Source organism: Ceratotherium simum, chromosome 26 (assembly GCF_057802395.1).
Source record: "Ceratotherium simum simum isolate JZ-2026a chromosome 26, ASM5780239v1, whole genome shotgun sequence".
Taxonomy (NCBI): domain Eukaryota; kingdom Metazoa; phylum Chordata; class Mammalia; order Perissodactyla; family Rhinocerotidae; genus Ceratotherium; species Ceratotherium simum.
In genome coordinates this window covers 18,283,485-18,304,571 of record NC_141925.1, presented here as the reverse complement: position 1 = coordinate 18,304,571, position 21,087 = coordinate 18,283,485, and the positions used below count along the sequence as shown (strand labels likewise).

Below are 21,087 nucleotides of genomic sequence, written 5' to 3'. Positions count from 1 at the left end.
CTTTGGTTACAGATGTGAGAAGGCACATACTGACTATGGCCCGCTAGAACCCTAAATTCTCAGAAGACAGGTCAACAGAGCCACGAGAAGGATTGGGAAGTGTATATTCTTACTAGAATGATCTTTGAGCAAGCAGTTTCTATCTCTGATCACTTTGGTGAATCACCAGGGCTCACGCAGGAGTTCTTAACATTTGGCAGTCTGGTGAAGCCTCTGGACTTTGCAGAATAAAGTTTTAAAATGCACAAAATAAACTACATATGATTACAAAGGAAACCAATTATGTTGAAATAGCTTTCAAAATATTTTAAAAACTGAATTTGTGATATAGTAATATATGTGCTTTTGATCAATGCATTAAATCAGAGGTCGGCAAACTTTTTCTGAAAAGGGCCAGACAGTAAATATTTAGACTTTGTGGGCCACACAGTCTCTGTGGCAACTACTCACCTCTGCCATTGTAGTATTAAAAAAGGGCATGGCTGTGTTCCAATAAAACTTTATTGACAAAAACAGGCTATGAACTGGACTTGGCCAGTGGATCACAGTTGGCTGACTTCTGCATTAAACAATAAGATTGGGCAGCACAGGGCCGGCCCTGCAGCTTAGCGGTTAAGTGCGCACGCTCCGCTACTGGCGGCCAGGGTTCGGATCCCGGGCGCGTACCCATGCACCGCTTGTCCAGCCATGCTGAGGCGGCGTCCCACATACAGCAACTAGCAGGATGCGCAACTACGACATACAACTATCTACTTGGCCTTTGGGGAGAAAAAGGGGAAAAAAAGGAGGAGGAGGATGGGCAATAGATGTTAGCTCAGGGCTGGTCTTCCTCAGCAAAAAGAGGAGGACTGGCATGGATGTTAGCTCAGGGCTGATCTTCCTCACACACACACACAGAAAAGATTGGGCAGCGAGTCTAAAACTACCATAATTTTGAAGGAAACGATATACCAAGGTATCTGTAATGACTAAACAAGTTATTTTAAAAAACCGTGATTCCTATTAGTAACAAATTCTGCTAACCCTACTGGGGTTTATTGCCTACATTCATCATTGAAGGAAATGCAAAATACTAGTTGGATGTCAGTGAAATGTGAAAATGAAGATGTAATTTTTCTCCATTCACATTCACTGACCCTCTGAATTCAATCCATGAGCCTATGGACCCAAGTTAAGAGTCTTCTAGCCTAGAGAATAAAGTTCAAGTTCTTAAAATGGAATTTAAAGCCATCAAACATTCTGTCCTCTGCCTACTTCTCCATCTTCCATTCATTCATTTAGTAAGCAGTAACTGAACCTACTATGTACCAGGCACCCACTAGGCACTAAGGATATAGAGGCAGACAAGGCAGATGACATGACCCCTGCCTTCATGGGGCACCCATCTCTTTCCTGACTCTAGCCAAAATTAAGTGCTTTTTTTTTTTTTTGTATATCTGTGCTTTATACAAAAAAGAGTAAGTTTCTTTCACCCTCACAATTACCAATTTTCATCCCCTTGGCAACGATATTGCCCCTGTTGAGAATGCATGCTCTAAGACTATTGAAATAGCTATATTATTATATCGAGGTTCTCATAGCTATGACAACAGTGCATTTCCAGGATAATTCTGAACACTTTTACTCTTTTTCAGCAAACGTGTTTCATTAAACATCTAACTAAATGTGATTTAAAAGTATAAGCCATTTTTCTATATATAAATTGAGAAATCTTAAAACAACAACGAGAACAGAACCAATATCTGGATTTTCAACTTGAAATATCTGGTTGAGGTACTAAAATGTAGCTAACACTTACTCTATTCGAATATTGTCACCAAGCTCCACATCTTCCAGAAATTTGTTGGCCACCAGTTCCAGGGCATCGGTGGGCCAGGACTGGAACCAGTCAATCGTACAGCAATTGATCAGTGAAGGGAACATCCGCAGGCGGTTCCGGAAGGCATCCCCAATTGGACTCATGGCTAATGAAAAGTAGACTTTGTTAGTTCCCTTCCTTTAAGGCAAGGAGCCCCAAGTGGGCAGGCATGTCTTTCCAAGTACTCTGGTGGGATAGGGTGATGGTCATGTTTCCTGTTAGTACATGGGGTGTAATTCCAGGGGTGAAATTGGGAATAGTCATGGCGAGTGCCTGGAAAGCGCAGGAGAATCATGGGATAATTTCATGCAATTTTGTGACGGAAATTCAGTATACTACAGTAGCCTCACGACTGGTCTCCCATTCCCATTATTGTCCCTTCCAGATCCTTCTGGTCACTTAGCCAGAGTGGTTTCAGCCGTTTGATCCACTTCTTCTATTTGTGCTAAGACATAAGGGAGTCACGGATGCCCCACACATAGTTACTTATGGAAGTTGCTGTGGGAGCCATCAGCTTGTTTCTGACCCCATCTCCATCCAACCACAAATTCTGGATTCTATACCCCAAATTCCATTCATTTTTTATTTAGACTCAATGTGGTAGGAGGAAGCATGATGTATGGAGGTGGAGGTATGAGGAGGTCAGTGTGGCTGAAGAACAGAGAAAGAAGGGGAAGCTTGGTTTGAGATGAGAGTGGAGAGGATGCAGGGGACAGTCTGGTAGGTGGTCTTTTTTTTTGTGTGTGTGTGTGTGAGGAAGATCAGCCCTAAGCTAACATCCATGCTAATCCTCCTCTTTTTGCTGAGGAAGACCGGCTCTGAGCTAACATCTATTGCCAATCCTCCTCCTTTTTTTCCCCAAAGCCCCAGTAGATAGTTGTACGTCATAGTTGCAGGTCCTTCTAGTTGCTATATGTGGGACGCGGCCTCAGCATGGCCGGAGAAGCAGTGCGTCGGTGCGTGCCTGGGATCCGAACCCAGGCAGCCAGTAGCGGAGCGCGCGCACTTAACCGCTAAGCCATGGGGCCGGCCCTGGTAGGTGGTCTTATACAACCATGTGTTAGGAATTTTGGTCTTTATCCTAATAGAATGCAATTTAAGTTTTAATTTATTTGTGTGTGTGTTTGTGTCTGTTGTGTGTCTGTGTATACACACAATGATCATATTTGTAATACATAAAACAAATCCTGGCTCAGTGGAACAGAAAGGTCTGGAACAAACAAGAGTGGACATAGAACAGTTAGAAAGTTGCAGAGGTGAGGTCTGGGTGAGATGACAGAGGTTTAGCTAATGTGAAGGTGGTGGAGATGGAGATAAGTAGGTGGATATGACAGAGAAGTAGTAGGTAGAAATTGGGAGAACATGGTAACCAGAGGGACAAGTAATAAACACAACCCTTAGGTTTCCAGATGGACTGGGGATATCATTCACAGAGAGAACACCAAACTGAGGTTCCAGGGTAATGTACTAAAAGGAAGGAGAGGGTTCAGAGGAAAATTCAGAGAACTGAGGAGAGTGGAACACATTTAAAATAGCTATTGAGGAGAGTGGAAGCTTCAAAGGAATTCCAGGCACTGACCCCTACGCAAGTGCCTTGGCTGGATCAATCCTGGGACCACTGTAAGCGGATTAGGCTTAGGACTCTCAGGAGACCATGAAACACTCAGAGGAAAAGGGCAAATTAAGTTTGCTTCTTCTTACCAAGGACAATGTGAAGGTTCTTCTTCACTCTCTCAATAAAGAAGTTGTACATAGAAAGAGGAGTGACTTCGATCTTCTCTCCTTCTGTCCTGGCTGCCATTTGCATCTTCTCCACAAGGTCAGCTTTCTCATCAGCTGGAAAGATGTTGGGCACATCACCCGTGTTCAGAAGCATGTTGATGTCTTCGACAAATGACTCATCCTTGATCTGGTTATCAGTGAAGAGGAACACAGTACTCTTGGTGGCCAAACCGACCTGCAACATGATCTTCTTCAGGTCCTCCCGCCAGTCATTGCTTGCATAGTTCTTAGTGATCTCGATCTGGTACAGCTCGTATGAGTTCATGAATGTGGACAGTTTGCTGGCACTCTGCCGCCCACTGCCCCCAATGCCCACCAGGAGCAAGTGGCCTTTGTCCTGCTTCAGGACCCTGCAGATCCTGGAGATGTGCTCAATGGCGAACCTGAACATGACCAAGGACATGGGGGCCTTGCTGATGTTGTTGAACTCTTCCAGGTAGTAGTCCATGACCACTGTGAGCTGTTTCAGGTCAGTGATCTCATCGTAGATTTTTTGGTCACTTTCTGGCTTGAAGAAATCTCCAAAGAAGAGGCTACGGATATTATCATCGACTATCTTTCCAGTGGGTGATAGGTGGATGAGGACCTGTGGGAAAGATAAGACTCAGTCAGGCATTCAGCCAGTCGCCCCACCATGATTGCAGTGGGAGGTGTGGAGGGAGGGAACAAGAGATATGCTTGTTTCCTCTGAGCACATTCTTCCAAGTCATGGTTCAGCAACAGTTGTGTTTTTTTTAACATAATATATGGATCTGATGGTTGTAAAGACTTAGCAAAGGACATTTGAGAAAAGAATGTGAAAGCGAGGGTCAATCTGTTTGCTAAGCGGTTAAAACACTGGTGATCAGAGTATAAGATTTACAAGAGGAGGTGGTCGAAAAATGGCATCATTTTTTTATGTACTTGCTCCTTCACCAAACAGAAGTACAGGCGCTACTCCTGGTCCCCACTCTGTCCCTAGAGTAGGAATGTTTTAGACGCTTCCTCTTCCTGATACTAGAATCTGGCAGAGTTTCTGCAGTTGGCCTCTGGATGCAACATGAAACACTTGCAATTTTTCTATGGAGAAATTACGGCTTCTTAAAAAGAGGGGTAGAACTAGACAATGCAAATACATAGGCTTAAAACAACTTTTCTTATAACAAAATGGAAAAGAGAAAATATTTGTGAGTGGGAAACCGTGACAATCTTTCACTGGGTTTTACCAAAGCCTCAATCAAACCATGAAAATTCATGGTTCATTTCTCAACTCACAAATTAATTCACACTGAACACGCATTTTAAGTTAATTATAAACAATAACATCATATCGTAAACTTCTTTGAATGGATCCAAACATACGTTACTAGGAAAGTGAAGCAAAATTGGGCCAAGTATAATATCAACGCATTAAGTGACTAGTTGACTCAATACCATTTCCTGAGATTCGGAGAGCAGGGCTGCATCTCCACTAGGAAGGGAACCTAAAGTCTGAGACTTAACATGGTCAAGTAGTTGGGACCATTTGTGAGGCCAAATGATCACTGGGTCTGGCATACCTTCTCTACGGTCTGCTTGAAGCAATTGGAGGTGGTTTCCTTCACCATGTTGAAAAACACCTGTCTGTCCTCATGATCAATCAGACGGTCATAGAAGACTCGATAAACTTCATGGATCCAAAGCCGGATAAATTTTTCTACATCCTGAAAATCCAGATAATTATTTGAACGAATGGAAGGGAGTGCCTGAAGTGGTAGTTCTCAAATAGTTTCTAAATCCTGGGGTTGATGTAAACATAAATGAGATAACGCTTATAAAATACTTAGCACAACGCCTAGCATAGATTAAAAGCTTAATAAAAGTTAGCTAGTACTAATATCATTGTATATTCCATGTAGCCAAGGATATTGCTGAATGAACTTGATAACAGAAACGATAGTGGCTGACCTGCAGGTGGGTGTGAGGGCAGAGCAATACCCCTTGGACCACCCGTGAGAAGTCCCGCAGGTTAAAGACATAATGTGACTTGGAGGGAGTTGGCAAGAAATTCTCCACTGCAGCTTTATAAATTGTCATAGTAGCTTGTACCAGCATCTTTCCATACCTTGGGAGGAAGGGGAAGACAGACCAGTCAAGGAGGGGCCAGAACTGAGGACCCCCAGGCCAATATCTGGGAAGACACAGGAACTTCTCACCTTAAGAATATCACATCAAACCCTTTCCCGAAGTGCCAGTCAGCGATTGAACTGAAAATCTTGGTTAAAATGTCATCTTCAAAGGCGTTGATGGAAATGATATTCAGATGGCGAGTGAATCGTCCTAGAAAACATGCATACACGAGTGTGCACACACACTCACATTTACCTCCTGGGCCTAATGATCCTGGGATATAGGAAAGTCAGTTTTCCCTCTGCCTGTGCTCTAGAGCTGTGCTGTCCAATATGGCAGCCTGTAGCCACTTAAACTTAAATTAATATTAAATAACACTAAAAATTGATTTTCTCAGTCTCACTAGCCACATTTCAAGTCCTCAAGAGCAACATGTGGCTAGTGGCTGTTGTACTGCACAGTACAGATACAGAACATCTCCGTGATTGCAGAAGTTCTATTAACAGCGTTAGTCTAGTGCTCAAGATTGTTTTTAAAAGATAAATGCAACGTGGCCATTGTAAAATAGTCAAAAGATTCAGAAATACTTTTATAGAAAGTGAGTATTGCCTTTCACTTACCTCCCACACACCAAATCCATTCTTCCCCCCAAATTAACCACTGTTAATTTGGTGTCCTTACATATCTCTATCTATCTATCAACTGATCTATCTACCTACCTATTAGATATCGATATCTATATATCAGTTTTATTGAGCTATAATTCACATACTACACAATTCACCCATTTAAAGTACACAATTCAATCTTTTTGTAGCATATTTGAGTTGTGCAACCTTTACCATAATCAATTTTAGAACATTTTAATCACCCTCAAAAGAAATCTGTATCCATTGGCAGTCACTCCCCATTTCCTTGCAGCCCTCAGCACCTAACAATCTATTTCCCACCTCTATAGTTTTGCCTGCACATCTTTTTTTTTTTTTAATTTTATTATATAAAGTAAGACACAGACACAGAAAACCACACAAAACAAATGTATAATTTAGTGAATCACTATAAGGTTAACACCTTTACATCTACCATCCAGGTGAAGAATCAGAACTTTACCAACCCTCCACAGAAGCCCCTCCACATATCTCACCCCAATCATAGCCCTCTCCCTCCAAAAGTTACCACTATCCTGACTTTTATAGTAATCGCTGCCTTGCATTTCTTTATGGTTTTTATCACCCAAGTGTTCATTCCTAGACACCAGAGTTTAATCCTGACAATTAAAAACAACCTCTATCTTTTAAGTCTCTTAATCTGTAGGTTCCCCCTTCATCCCTTTCTTTTATCTTTTGTCTGTTGAATATCTGGTCTGTTTGATCTGTAGAGTTTCCACAGTCAGAATTTTGGTCACTGCATACTCATGGTGCAGTTTATTCTGTTCTTCTGTCCTCTGTATTTCCTACTAATTTGCAGCTGGATCCATAGACTTGATCAGATTCAGGTTCCATCTCTTTGGCCAGACTATAGGTGATGGGATATTCTTTCAGTAGAAGGCACATGATGATGTTTCTCCTTTTGTGACCTTGGTAGCTACTGATGCTCAATGGCGAGATCTATTAATGCATTGAGGATTGTAAAACAGTGATATTCTGATTCTTTCTTTTTCATTTATTATTGGAATATTCTATAAAGAGACGCTTCCCCTCATCTAGTATTTGCTTATACAGTGGTACACTTCATATAAGAAAGTCAGGATAAATGCTTGATTCTTTCCATTTATCTGTTTTCAGATAATTAATTGGTTCCTTACCATCCTCTGAAGGTGACCAACTACTATTGTTATTATAGATTCATGGATTTAAATATATTTTGATAAATTTCAATCCATTGAAATTACTATCATTGTTGAAGCTCAAATGTTCCCATCTTTGGCCAGTGAGAGCCTCCTTATGTTGTCAACTGAGTCCTTTTGACATGACTCTTTAGTCTCTGAAAGCTTTCTCATTATTTGGTATATCAAGAAGTTAACAGGCTTATCTTGTACATTTCCTGCCCCAGACATGCAATCGGCCATTTCTCCAAGAAGCCCTGGTTTCTTCTAGTAGGAAATCAGAGCCTGCTAGGCAGGCTCATTATTAATGAATTGGTTATGATTTTCTAAACCTAGTACATCAGTGGACATCATGAGTTAGTACTGATATTTCAAATTCAGGACTGTAGGGCTTTTACTTATATTACATCTTGATCTCCCTTCTTCCACACTGAAACTCCTGGTTCTCAAGGACACAAGGGACAGTAGAAATAGAAAATCTCAGTGACTCATTTGTATAATCCTACTTTATACATGCAACACTCTAAGAATAAGAATACACTACCACCACTAATTATGATAACTGAAAACAGTTTAAACCTTTTTGTACATGCCATCCTCATTCCCCTCCATTTTCAGTTGTTCTATGTCTACATCACTGGATCATATAGCCTTTACATATTACAATCTCTCCCGTTCAGTCTTAGTTCAACAAATAACCATATATTTAATGCTCACTACCACTTGTTATATTGATCTCTTTATAGTCATTTTGATCGTCTGAAATCCATTTGCTAGTAGATTCCTAGGAAAGGGCTTAACAGTTCTTGCATGTTGATAAAAGTTTTCCTTCTATACTTGAAGGTGAGCTTTGCTGGCTATAAAATCCTTGACTCTCATTATATTTCTTTGAGTTTCTTAAATATATTATTCCATTTTCTTCTGGCATAAAGTATTACAGTTGGCAAGTCTTAAGATGATCCAATTTTGTTTTTATTACGTTATGTGCTTTTTGCCTAGATGTTCAAAAGATTTTTTTCTTTAAAGTCCAGTAATTTCACTACTGTAAGTCTTGGTAGTGATCATTTTTGAGTTTGTATTCTTAGGAACAATGTGCTCTTTCAATATGTAATTTTCCAAAAGATTTTTTTCTATTCAGGAGCATTTTATTGGATTATAGCTTTTATTATTTGATCTCTTTCCTTACTTTGGTTTTCTTCTTCAGATACTCCTGTTAGTTGTATGTTAGATTTTCTTTGCCTAACTTCAATATTTGTTACTTTCTCTCACATCTTTTTAATTCATCTCTTGCATTTCTTTTTTAAATTTGTTTTATTGTGATAAAATACATATAACATAAAATTTTCAATTTTAAGCATTTTTAAGTGTACAGTTTAGTGGTATCAAGCACATTCACCTTGTTGTCCAACCATCAACACCATCCATCTCCAGAACTTTTTCCTCTTCCCCAATTGAAACTCATTAAACACTAACTTCCCATCCCCCTCTTCCCCTAGACCCCTGGCAATGACTATTCTACTTTCTGTCTCTATGAATTTGACTACTTTGAGTACCTCATATAGTACTTCAAATAAGATTATACAATATTTGTCCTTTTGTGTCTGGCTTGTTACACTAACATAATGTCTTTAAGGATCATCCATGTTGTAGCATGTGTCTTCATTTCTTTATTGACTTTTAAAACTTTTATTTTAATTTTTTATTTCTTAAGGCATTATTGGTTGTATTTATTCTATTTTGTGTTCCTTTTAATTTTTCATTTATAAAGTAACCCTTTTATTTTTCCTAATTCTTGCCATCATCTAATTTCTAAGTTTTTCTAATTCTGATTTATGTCACTCTTTCATGTACTGTATCACCTCATCAATGTCTTTTAGGTTGTTTTGAAGTAATAGATTACAATTTTTTGAGTATGTCTTTCTGTTGTGCTTTTTAAGGGTGTTTTTCTGCTCTTTATTCTCTTTCTTCTTATACTAATTTTTATGAAATATGACCTCAGTACTTTTTTTGCTCATTTTATGTATGAAATTAGAAGGAGGCTTGATTCAGATGGCTTTTTTAACTCCACAAAGTACCCTTTTCACTCCACAAAGTGACTTGCTTTCTGAAATTTTCTGCCGCTGTTCCCCTCTCCCACTTCCATTTTGACCTTCTCTTTCCTTTGTTTCTATTAATATTAACCTGCTCAATTCTGATTCACCTAGTTTCTCTTCAGTGTAGGGCCCTGCCTTGGATGGGAGACCTGGCTGGTTAGTTTTGAGAAATCACAGTTGGCTACACTGCTCTTATCCCTTAGAGCTCACTGCAGGCTCATCATGCTTACTTGTTATTTGAGTAGGTAAAAGTCCTGCCAACCTCAGCTCCTGTTCTCAAATTGTCTGCCACACTTATCAGTGAATAACCATTAGCTACTTTTGGGTTCTACCATTCTCAGGTCTGTTAGATCTCCCAATACTTCTCTTTCTCCTTCACAGATGCAGGTAATATGAAAGTCTTGTAGCTGCCAGTGGTTTGTTCCCACCAAGTGTACTTTGCAATATGTACGGGATACCCTGCCAACCAGTTTTGCTGTAAATGTTGTTTATAGGTTTTTGGTTTTGCTATCTAGTTGCTCTGTTTATGGGAATTTGGGAAGACTCAAAAATTATTCTGCCACTGCTGTTGCCATTTTCCCAAAATTCTTTCCATAGTTTATATCTATATTTATATCTATATCTCCACTATACTTATATATAGAGTAATATGTATATATATTAAGTATATATACTTATATACATACTTACACATAAATGTAGGTTTTACTTTTTTTATTTTCTGAAGAAGATTCACCCCGAGCTAACATCTGTCACCAATCTTCCTCTTTTTGCTGAGAAAGATTCAACCTGAGCTAACATCTGTTGCCAATCTTCCTCTTCTTTGTATGTGAGCCGCCATCACAGCATGGCCACTGATGACTGGTGTAGGTCCACACCCAGAAACCGAATTTGGGCCGCCAAAGCAGAGTGCGCCAAACTTAACCACTAGGCCACGGGGGATGGCCCAGGTTTTACTTTTTTAAAAAAAACCTCGAATCATATTTTACAAATTATTGATCTGGAACCACTGATAGCTGTGTGAACTTAAGGAAGTCACTTACCCTTTTGATGATAAGGATAATAATAGTGCTTAATGTCTGTTAATGCTTATTATGTGTTACCTAAACCCAGATCAGTCTTCTGCCAAACCATGTTCTCAACCACCATACTGTATTGTCTTGAGCCTCAGTTTCCCCATCTCAGCCCTAATAGCTGGTAACTGGTCTGGCAATTATCAGCTAGGCTGTTGGTCCTCCACTGAACACAATTTCATTAAATATCAACATCAGATGTGCTCACTCCCTGACTATGATGTAACAAGACAGAAACAAGATTGCTCTGCAACCATGAAAATGACCAGACTTCCTTTCTATCTAACAGGAGTGACTATTTCTTTACCAAGTGACAGCTCTAGCCCCACTTCATTCCTCCTGCCTCCTAGAAAAAAAGATACCCCCCCATTAGGTTGTCCCCACTTCCTGAGAGTACCCAATCCAGAACAGAGCCCCTAGTTCCTTAAGTGTTCCCTGAAATCAGCAGCAGAAGCCCATTTCACTCCCTTTCACCAGGCACTCCCACAGTTCTCCCCTGTGCAGACACCCTTGCTGCAGCAAATTAATAAACCTAATTTCACTTGACTACAGACGTGCTCCTGGCAGTCTTTGGGCTCTGGCCTTTATTATAGGATCTTATCAAACATCATATTCATGATGTAATTTGAAACCCATCAACTGCTCTGCAAATGTTAGTTATTACTATTTCTGTGATATGTGCTCGAAACAGATATTCTGTTTGGAATAGGTCTTTTCCCCCTAGTTTTATAGTGATATAATTGACAAATAACATACAACTTTAAAGTGTACAACATGATTATTTGACATATGTATATATTGCAAAATGATTACCACAATAAGGTTAGTCAACACTTTTATCACTTCACATAATCACCATTTTTGTTGTTGTTGCTCACTAGTGTCACCACGCTGTACATTACATCTCCAGAACCTATTCATCTTATAACTGGAAATTTGTACTCTTTAACCAACATTTCCCTATTTCTCCCACTCCCAAGTCCCTGGCAACCACCATTCTACTCCTGTTTCTGTGAGTTTGGTTTTTTTAGATTCCACATATAAGTGAGATCATACAGTATTTGTTTTTCTCTGTCTTATTTGACTTAGCATAATGCCCTCAAGGTCTATTCATGTTGTCACAAAAGATAGGATTTCATTCTTTTTTATGGCTGAATAATAGTCCATTCTGTGTGTGTGTGTGTGTGTGTGTGTGTGTGTGTGTGTGTATCACATTTTCTTTATCCATTCATCCATCGATGGACACTTAGGCTATTTCCATGTCTTGGCTATTGTGAATAATCCTGCAACGAACATGGGAGTGCAGATATTTCTTTGAGATAGTGATTTCATTTTCTTTGGTATATACCCAGAAGTGGAATTGTTGGATCATATGGTAGTTCTATTTTTAATTTTTTGAGGAACCTCCATACTGTTTTCCTTAGTGGTTGTACCAATTTACACGCCCACCAACAGTGCACAAGTGTTCCCTTTTCTCCACATCCTCACCAACACTTGTTATCTCTTGACTTTTGGATAACAGCCATTCTAATAGCTGTGAGGGGATATCTCATTGTGGTTTTAATTTGCATTTCCCTGATGATTAGTGATGCTGAGTACCTTTTCACGTACCTGTTGATCATTTGCATGTCTTTTTTGGAAAAGTTTCTATCCAAGTTCTCTGCCCACTTTTTAATCGAATTGTTTGTTGTTTTGCTATATGAGTTCCTTACATATTTTGTATATTAACCCTGTATCAGTTAGATGGTTTGCAAATATTTTTTCCCACTAAATGGCTAGGTCTTAGGGAAAAGTAATATACCAAGCTCCTCTCCCTCTCACTGGTGAGAGAGGTGTTGAACTTAAAGATGTTAGGTGCCTGAGATCCTGCTCTATTCAAACCCAAGGCAAAGCTACTCTATACTTTATACTTGAAGTAGAAGGTGATGGTTTGGGTACCCAAATGAGATCATCCTGTTCATTTTCCTTATTTTACAGATGAGAAAGGTAAATGCCAGCGTGGAGAGCAAGGTCACAGAATCATAAGTCTGGAAATGGCATTTAGATTCTTAACCAAGAATGTATCTCAGAATAAAAATACAGATACCTGCAGACCTGGATGGATGAAGTTGCAGCTGAAGCAAAATATACTCCTGAACTGTTAGATGACAGGAGGGAATATCTTATTTATTTGTTTGTTTTATTATTATTTTGCCTAGGACACTTTGGGTTAGGTGTTCTGTCTCTGGCAATCTGAAGAATTGTAAGAAGCACAACAGGTGAATCTGTCATGCACCCCTAGCTGAGAATCCCTGATCTAGCCTCCTTCCTGGAACACATGCTGGTCACACTGAACTCTCCTTTTCATAGGAGACTCTCTGTTCCTCTAGGGCCTAGCCAAAGATTCCTCACATCCTCTTTTCATCTTCCCATCCTACAGTACACAACTTCCAACATGAAATATTCAAATGCCACTCCCTGGAGCTAACCCAAACCCCTCTGGCTACAGCCTAAACACACTTTTTTCCCACCCTCCATCAGGACAGAGTGCCCTGTACCAACCCCCCATTCATGAAAGTGGTCCAGCTTTGCTGGGGGGTAAAGAGGAATGAACTCTCTCTCCTTCACATACCAGTAATGTCATTCCTTCCTCCCCCAGGGGGGCCCATGGCTGTCACAAGCAGCACATCCACGATGTCCAGCCTGTTTGTGTCCTTCTTGTCAAACCAGTAACCGTGGTCAATCCATTGCCTCAGGAGCTCGATGGGGGGCTGGGCCCCATACACCTCTTTGGCTGGCATGTTCAGGTCATCTGGGGAAAGAAGCCATGGCCACATATTGTAAGTCTATGGGATCCTCTGCTGTTATAGGAGGCAACAGATGACTATTCCCTCCATGGGAGAGTCTGTACCCAGTTGTCCCATCCCCACTCCAGGCAGAGCTCAGCCAGTGGACATTCTAACCACATAGGAAGAGGTTTTCCTGGGTTCTGGGCTCTCCTGCCTCATTGAGATCTCTGCCCATTGTGACTTTAAGGATGCATAGATTGGCATCAACAAACAGGCATTTAATTTTCTCCCATTCTCTCAACCAAAATATATTGATTATCTACTATGTGCTAGACATTTTGTTAATTGCTAAGGATGTGATGGTGAGGAAGATAGTCATGCTCCCAGCCAACAAGGTATTTAGTTGAACCAGCAGGTAATAGTTGAACTCCAGTGGGAGCACGGCTTTGGGCTAGGGTTTTTGAGGAGCAAAACCAAAATGGCAAGAATAGATTGTGGCTTCCTCGAAGGTAGAGATTGATTTCGTCCAATAGCATATCATCCAGTCCTGGCACGTAGAAGGCACTCAATAAAAGGGAGACTCTTTTAATTTTTCTCCAATGAACATTGATTGAATGCCCAGTTTGTGTCATGTAACAATTTAGGAGTTTTATACATATTACCTCATCTAATCCAAATAATGACTTTATAAGGAAATAGTATTACCTTTTTGTGAGAGGTAAGGAACTGAGGGTCATAGAGGTTAAGTCACAGTATGCCGAGGGTTAAAAAGTGAGATTTGAATCTAGGTCTGTTTGGCTGCAAAGCTTAAACTGTTTTTAGATACACCATAAAAACAGGAAGAGGGAACTGGTTGGAAGAAAGGAGAAAGGGAGGAAAACAAAGGGAAAAGAAAAGAAAATAGGATCCTTGCCTTTAAGGAGCTGATGTTAGTTGGTAAGGATATAAATACACGCAATATTTACTATCAATATATGAATTTTAAAGACAGGATATGAGACAAGCCAGAAGAGCAGGGCATTACTCTTACTAAATGAGAACTCTATGAGTCATCAGTAAGAAAGTGGAAAATATAATGTATTTGGCACCAAGAAACCTGGTTTTGGCTCATGGCTCCAAAATTTTCTAGATGTTTGACCCTGAACACAGAATTTAACCTTCTGGAGCCTCAATTAACTGACTAGTAAAATGATAATGATGGTTAATAACCTCACAGGGTTGTGAGGCTCAAATGAAATAAATGAGAAAGTTCTCTGTAACCAAGTAAAATCCTGGGAAAATTCAACATGCTTATTTCACAAATATTTATTTAGCAACTGTTAGATTTCTTCACTTACTAGTAACATATTTATCTGACACAAAATAGAACAAGGGGCTTATCACAAAGTGTGTGCTGCTTTTAGAGATGCGAGAGGGCAAACACCACAATCCTCTTCTGCAACTCTCTCTTACTACAAAGTAACCTTGCCAGATTCATGGGCTCAGCTTCATCTCAGGAGAAAGTGGGAGCCTCCCTCAGGCAAAAATGCCTGGACCGCATCTCACTTACTGAAAATTTGGCATACAGTCCATGGTCAACAAATACCATGAAAGAAATGAAAGAAAAAAAGGACAGGATAAACAAAATAAAAGAGGGAAGAAGGGAGAGAAGCAAGGAGGGAGGGAGGGAAGGAATTAAATTATATTAATCAGAAATATTTTATCTCCCAGAGAGAGTAAAAGGACTGTACACTGGCCCTACAAAGGGACGTTCTGGTTGGCTGCAGCTTAGAGTAGAAGAATCTGGTCATGTCCAGATCCAGGCCAATGCCTTACCCACAAACACCACTGCTTTCTTCCCTAGGGGAGGCCCAAAGAGGCCCTTCCGACGTCGATCCAGCTTGGACATGATGATATCCTGGGTCTGATTGGCTGAGGTTCTGGCAGAGAAATTGATGCAGTTGGGCAGGTAGGTATTTTTGGGAAGGCGGAGAAGGAAGTTGTTGGTGATGACTGATTTGCCAGTGCCTGTGGGTCCCACGAACAGCACTGGAATCTCATGGTCCACGTAGGTTTTCAAGAAGAAGGACTGTCGGGCTGTCTCCATCGTGGGGATAATGAGTTCTGAGACCTGTGCCACAAAGACATGGGTGAGTCCTGGTCCTGGGCCCAGGGGGCAGGTCTTGGCATTCAAGAGACTTGGGTCCCATCCTTACTATCCGTTCAGCTCCATTCCTTACTATCTTTATGATCCTAAGTGAACAATTAACCTCTCCAGGGGCCTCAGTTTCTTCATCTGTGAAATGGGATAATAATGGCACCTAGTTCACTGAGTTGTTTTGAGGATTAAATGAGATCCTGCATGTATAAATAGATGGGCATTATTGTCCCTATGTTGTAGATGAGGAAACTGAGGTCCAGAGCTCTTCTGTAACTTGTCCAAGTAACACGGCAAATAAGTGGAAATGCAGGGATTTGAATCCCAGCTTGTCTGATTCCAAAGTCTACATTCTTAACTGAATTGTCATATTATAAACACCAATTACAGTAAGGATGGGTCTATACTGTGGCCCTCCAAGACTACTGTTCTGAACCAACCTGTCTGCCTCACCTCAGGCAAGGTCCACCTCCCATATGCCATCTATACTGCCTGTCATAGAAGGGTTGGGTGTGACACTTGACCTCCATTCCCTCCATTTCCTGTGCTTGTTCCTCATCTGCTTTTTCTCAACACTTAGATTCTTGGTTCTATGACCCACCTTCTCTTAGCCCCTTTTTCAATATGGGGATTGCAACACTCTTCCTTCCAATTTAGACCCCAAGTGGACTCTAAGGGCTTGGTTTTGGGCTCCTGGAATCCCTATTACTTTGGGTAGAACATCTTACCTTAGCTTGGCTTGTCTGAGCCCAAACTCTGTCATCAGCCATTTGGCCACATTTAATGAGAGGAAGGGGCAGGAAGATGTATATCATACATTGATGTCTCCTTATCTGTCTAGGATGGATGGGGCTAGTGAACATGGAACCACCGTGTTGCACAAATCCAGGGAGCACCATTCACACTGTGGCTTATGTAAATGGTGCCTCTAAAGCAAAACTAGACCATAATACAAACGGCACCAACTGGCACTGCGCAACATGGTGGCCCTGTGTATACTGGTAGACAAAGACTTGGCTTCTTTTGAAAAGTAATTTGATCAAAGAAAAAGGAGCAGACAGGGCAAGTGAATTGAAGTGGAGAGGAAGAGAATTAATAGGCATTGAGCTACGGATGTTTTGCCTGTATTATCCTCTGAAGTCTTCCCAGTAACCCTCTGGGGCAGGCATATTATTAGCTCAGTTTGCCAGATGAAAAAACTGAGGCTGGAGGATTGCTGGCTAACTTGTCCAGAGCCACAGAGCCAGTCAGTAATGCTGAAGGCAGAACCAGGTGCAAGATGCTTGTTTTGCTACCAAGACTGGGAATTTAAAGCAAGTTGAGTTTCATAGATTTTTATCTTCAGGGACTAGAACAATTGTTTGACAAGGAAAAAATTTCCAGCAGAACTGAAAATATTTTCTGCATTGGACTTTTTCACTCATATGACTCCAGCAAGATTTCAAACCCCTGGAGTTCAGGTGAGTAAGTTCTTTAAGGAGAATTTAAGTTTTGTATCTCAGTGCTGGGGGTTTCTTCACAATACTCAGCCTCCAGGGTGTGTCCTGAACTCAGAACACATTCACCCCTGCTTATTGCACCATTTTCACAAGCAGCTGTGGTCCTGCCTGCTGTCTAACTTGATTGTCAATACTCCCACTTTCCCATCCACCATCTACCACTCCATCCAGGGCCTGAACCATCTGCAATCACCCCCATAAAGATAAAGTATGTCCACTAGATACTACTAACAGAGGCAAAAAAGTACACATCTGGAAAACTTTTCCACAAGGAAATGAGCAGGAGTTGTAGGTGAATCGTCTGCTAACCAGAAAACCTATTAATCAGAACCTATTTTTCTGAGAATTCTGATCAAGGAAATCTTTCTGTGGGGATTTTAAAGAAAAAGGTAAGGATGCTTTTTGGTTGAGATGTCTGAGATGTGGACTGATGATACCTGGCACTGATAATGATAATAATCAGAATGGCAGCCACCACTGATCTAGCACACAGTACGTTGCATGTGTCCATGTACATTGTCTTCAAACCTTACAACAATTGTTTAAGTATTTTGTAGTTGAGTAAACTGAGGCAAAGAGAGTGAAGGCTGAATAGGGAATCTGGGTCTCTCTGATTCTAAAGTCCATGCTTTTGAAGACTCAATCCAGCTCATGGTTGAATCTTTTTCTAAAGAAAGTTCTTAAAAAGCTAACACAGAACTGATGTTAAGTTTTCCGCCTTGGAGAATATTTGGGTCATTTTGGAAACCAAAGTTCCATGGCCAATACCTCTCTTTTACCTTTGCATTACTTGGGATATTTTCTTCCTCTTTGGTGATATACTCTGTCCATGTGTACCAATGTCCACTACCTTGCTTGAGGAAATAAAAATCATAGATGCTTCCTGGACTCAAAGAAACAACAGGTCATTAGCACACTAGAGGTTTACATTGCACAGTTGAGGTATTTAACTACTTCAGCCACAGGTATCTGAAAATGTGTAACTACCAGTACTGGCATAATTATAGTGAAACTACATGTTGTAAGTGTATAAACTGGAACAACACCTTTTAAAGAGTACTGACTTTATCTGTATAAAAATGATGGGTGCTAATTATACAAATAATTAAATTATTTTAATAACGTAAAGAGGAAGTATTGAAAAGAACAAAAAAAATGATTTCATTTCTTTTTCAAGAGGGGACCTTTTTAAAGGTGCTTAATTTTCTCAGTTCTTGCATGTTTGAGAATGTCTGCCTGCTGTTTTTGTTTTGAACAGTGATTTGGCTGAGAGTAATATTCTTATGACATATTTTCTTTCCCTGAAAATTCTGTAGGCCATTGTTCTATTAAGCCTTTTTGTGTTCTAAGTTGCTGTGCAGAAGTCTGAGACCCATCAGATATGGCTCCCTTTATTGAATGTTTTCTCTATCTAGATGCCTGATGGAATCTCTTTTATCCTGGAAGTCCAATAATTTAATCAGGTTATGTCTTTGGTCAACTACTCTCTGTTTTTCTCGGAACATAGCACACTCTTACACTTTGTTGAAACAGTTCTTCATTTTAGGAAAAATTTCTGCATTTGTATCTTTATATGTATTGTCTATACTATTTATTGGGTTACCCATTCAAGGAATTAGCATTGTTTGGCCTCCATATCAATGACATTCTTTATAATTGTTTTAATGTATTTGTCTTTTTTTCCTATGGTAAGTGTAATGATCTCAAACTTTCCCTCTAACCCATCTACTAAATGTCTAGCCTTGTATACTTTATTCCTTGCTGGTTCTAATTTATTTATTAGATCATTAATGGTATTGTCTGGTTCTCAGTTTGTTTCTTTGGTTTTTCAATTTCTCTTTTCCTCTAATTCTGTGGTTTTATTACCTCATTTACAAACTTTTAAAAGACAGATTAATTAAGATATAATCCATATACCATATAATTCACCCATTTCAAGTGTACAATTCAATAGTTTACTAAAAATATATGTATATGTGAATATATTAATATTCACAGAGTTGTGAAGTAATTACCATAATCAATTTTAGGACATTTCATTACACCAAAAACAAACTCCATACCTCTTAGCTGTCACCCCCCAAATCCCCCTCCCACCCAACACCCAATGCCCAGGACTAGGCAACTACTAACCTACTTTCTGTCTCTATAGATTTGCCTATTCTGGACTTTTCATATAAATGAAATCATATAATGTGTATTCTTTTGTGACTGGCTTCTTTCACTCATCATAATGTTTTTAAGGTTCACCCATGTTGTAGCATGTATTATTCCTTCATTTCTTTTTATTGTTTTTTTTTTTTTTTTTTTTAATTTTATTTATTTTTCCCCCAAAGCCCCAGTAGATAGTTGTATGTCACAGTTGCACATCCTTCTAGTTGCTGTATGTGGGACGCGGCCTCAGCACGGCCAGAGAAGCGGTGCGTCGGTGTGCACCCGGGATCCGAACCCGGGCCGCCAGCAGCGGAGGGCGCGCACTAAACCACTAAGCCACGGGGCCGGCCCAATTTCTTTTTATTGTTGAATAATATTCCATTGTATGGATATAATATATATTATTTATTCATTCATCAGTTGATGGATATCTGGATTTTTTCCTACTTTTTGACGATTATGAATAATGCTGCTATGAATGTTTGTGTACAAGTTTTTGCATGGACATATGTTTTTGTTTCTCTTGGGTATATACCTAAGTGTGGAATTGCTCAGTCATATGGTAACTCTATGTTTAACTTTTGAGGAACTACTACTGTTTTCCAAAAATGTTGTACCATTTTATATTTCTATTATAGTATGTGAGGATTCCAATTTTCCCATGTTCTCACCAACGCTTCTTTTCCATCTTTTTTATTATTCTCATCCTAGTTGTGAAGTGGTATCACACTGTGTTTTTGATTTGCATTTCCCTGATGGTTAATAACGTTGAGCATCTTATCATGTGCCTATTGGCTCTTTGTATATCTCCTGTGGAGAAACATCTCTTCAGTTACTTTGCCCATTTTTTAATTGTGTTGTCTCTTTATTATTGGGTTGTAATACTTCTTTATATATTCTAGATACAAGTCCCTTATCAGATATATGGGATTTGTAAAAAATTTCACCCATTCTGTGGGTTGTCTTTTCACTTTCTTGATGTTGTCCTTTGAAGTCTTTAATTTTGATAAAGTCCAGTTTATCTATTTTTTCCTTTGTTGCTTGTGCTTTTAGTGTCCTAAGAAACCACTGCCTAGTCTTAGGTCATGAAGATTTGCACCTATCTTTTCTTCCAAGACGTTTATAGTTTTAACTCTTAAATTTAGGTGTTTGATCCATTTAGAGTTAATTTTTTTAATTAATTTTTTTATTGATGTTTTAATAGTTTTTAACATTGTGAAATTTTGGGTTGTACATTTTTGTTTGTCCATCACCATATATATGACTCCCTTCACCCCTTGTGCCCAACCCCCACCCCCCTTGCCCCTGGTAACCACAATACAGTTTTCTCTGTCCATGTGTTGGTTTATATTCCACATATGAGTGAGATCATACAGTGTTTGTCTTTCTCTTTCTGGCTTATTTCACTTAACATAATATGCTCCAGGCCCATCCATGTTGTTGCAAATGGGACGATTTTGTCCTTTTTTATGGCTGAGTAGTATTCCATTGTATATATATACCACATTTTCTTAATCCAATCGTCAGTCGAGGGACACTTAGGTTGCTTCCACTTCTTGGCTATGGTGAATAATGCTGCAATGAACATAGGGGTGCATAAGCCTCTTTGGATTGTTGATTTCAGGTGCGTTGGATAGATTCCCAGTAGTGGGATGGCTGGGTCATAGGGCATCTCTATTTTTAATTCTTTGAGGAATCTCCATACCGTTATCCATAGAGGCTGCACCAGTCTGCATTCCCACCAGCTGTGTACGAGGGTTCCTGTTTCTCCACATCCTCTCCAACATTTGTTGTTTTTTGTCTTGGTGAT

General features: G+C 39.8%; 1 protein-coding gene across 1 annotated transcript in view; it reads right to left on the bottom strand.

Moving 5' to 3' along the window:
* Positions 1-21,087, bottom strand: part of DNAH3 (dynein axonemal heavy chain 3) — a 171,886-nt gene that overhangs the window by 38,054 nt on the left and 112,745 nt on the right. The window contains exons 43-50 of the mRNA XM_087417087.1: positions 17,903-18,006; positions 15,303-15,597; positions 13,331-13,510; positions 5,815-5,938; positions 5,567-5,723; positions 5,179-5,322; positions 3,560-4,226; positions 1,799-1,964 (exon numbers count right to left, since the gene is read on the bottom strand). Coding sequence (XP_087273213.1) covers positions 1,799-1,964; positions 3,560-4,226; positions 5,179-5,322; positions 5,567-5,723; positions 5,815-5,938; positions 13,331-13,510; positions 15,303-15,597; positions 17,903-18,006 — 1,837 coding nt within the window. The remainder of the gene's footprint in view (positions 1-1,798; positions 1,965-3,559; positions 4,227-5,178; positions 5,323-5,566; positions 5,724-5,814; positions 5,939-13,330; positions 13,511-15,302; positions 15,598-17,902; positions 18,007-21,087) is intronic.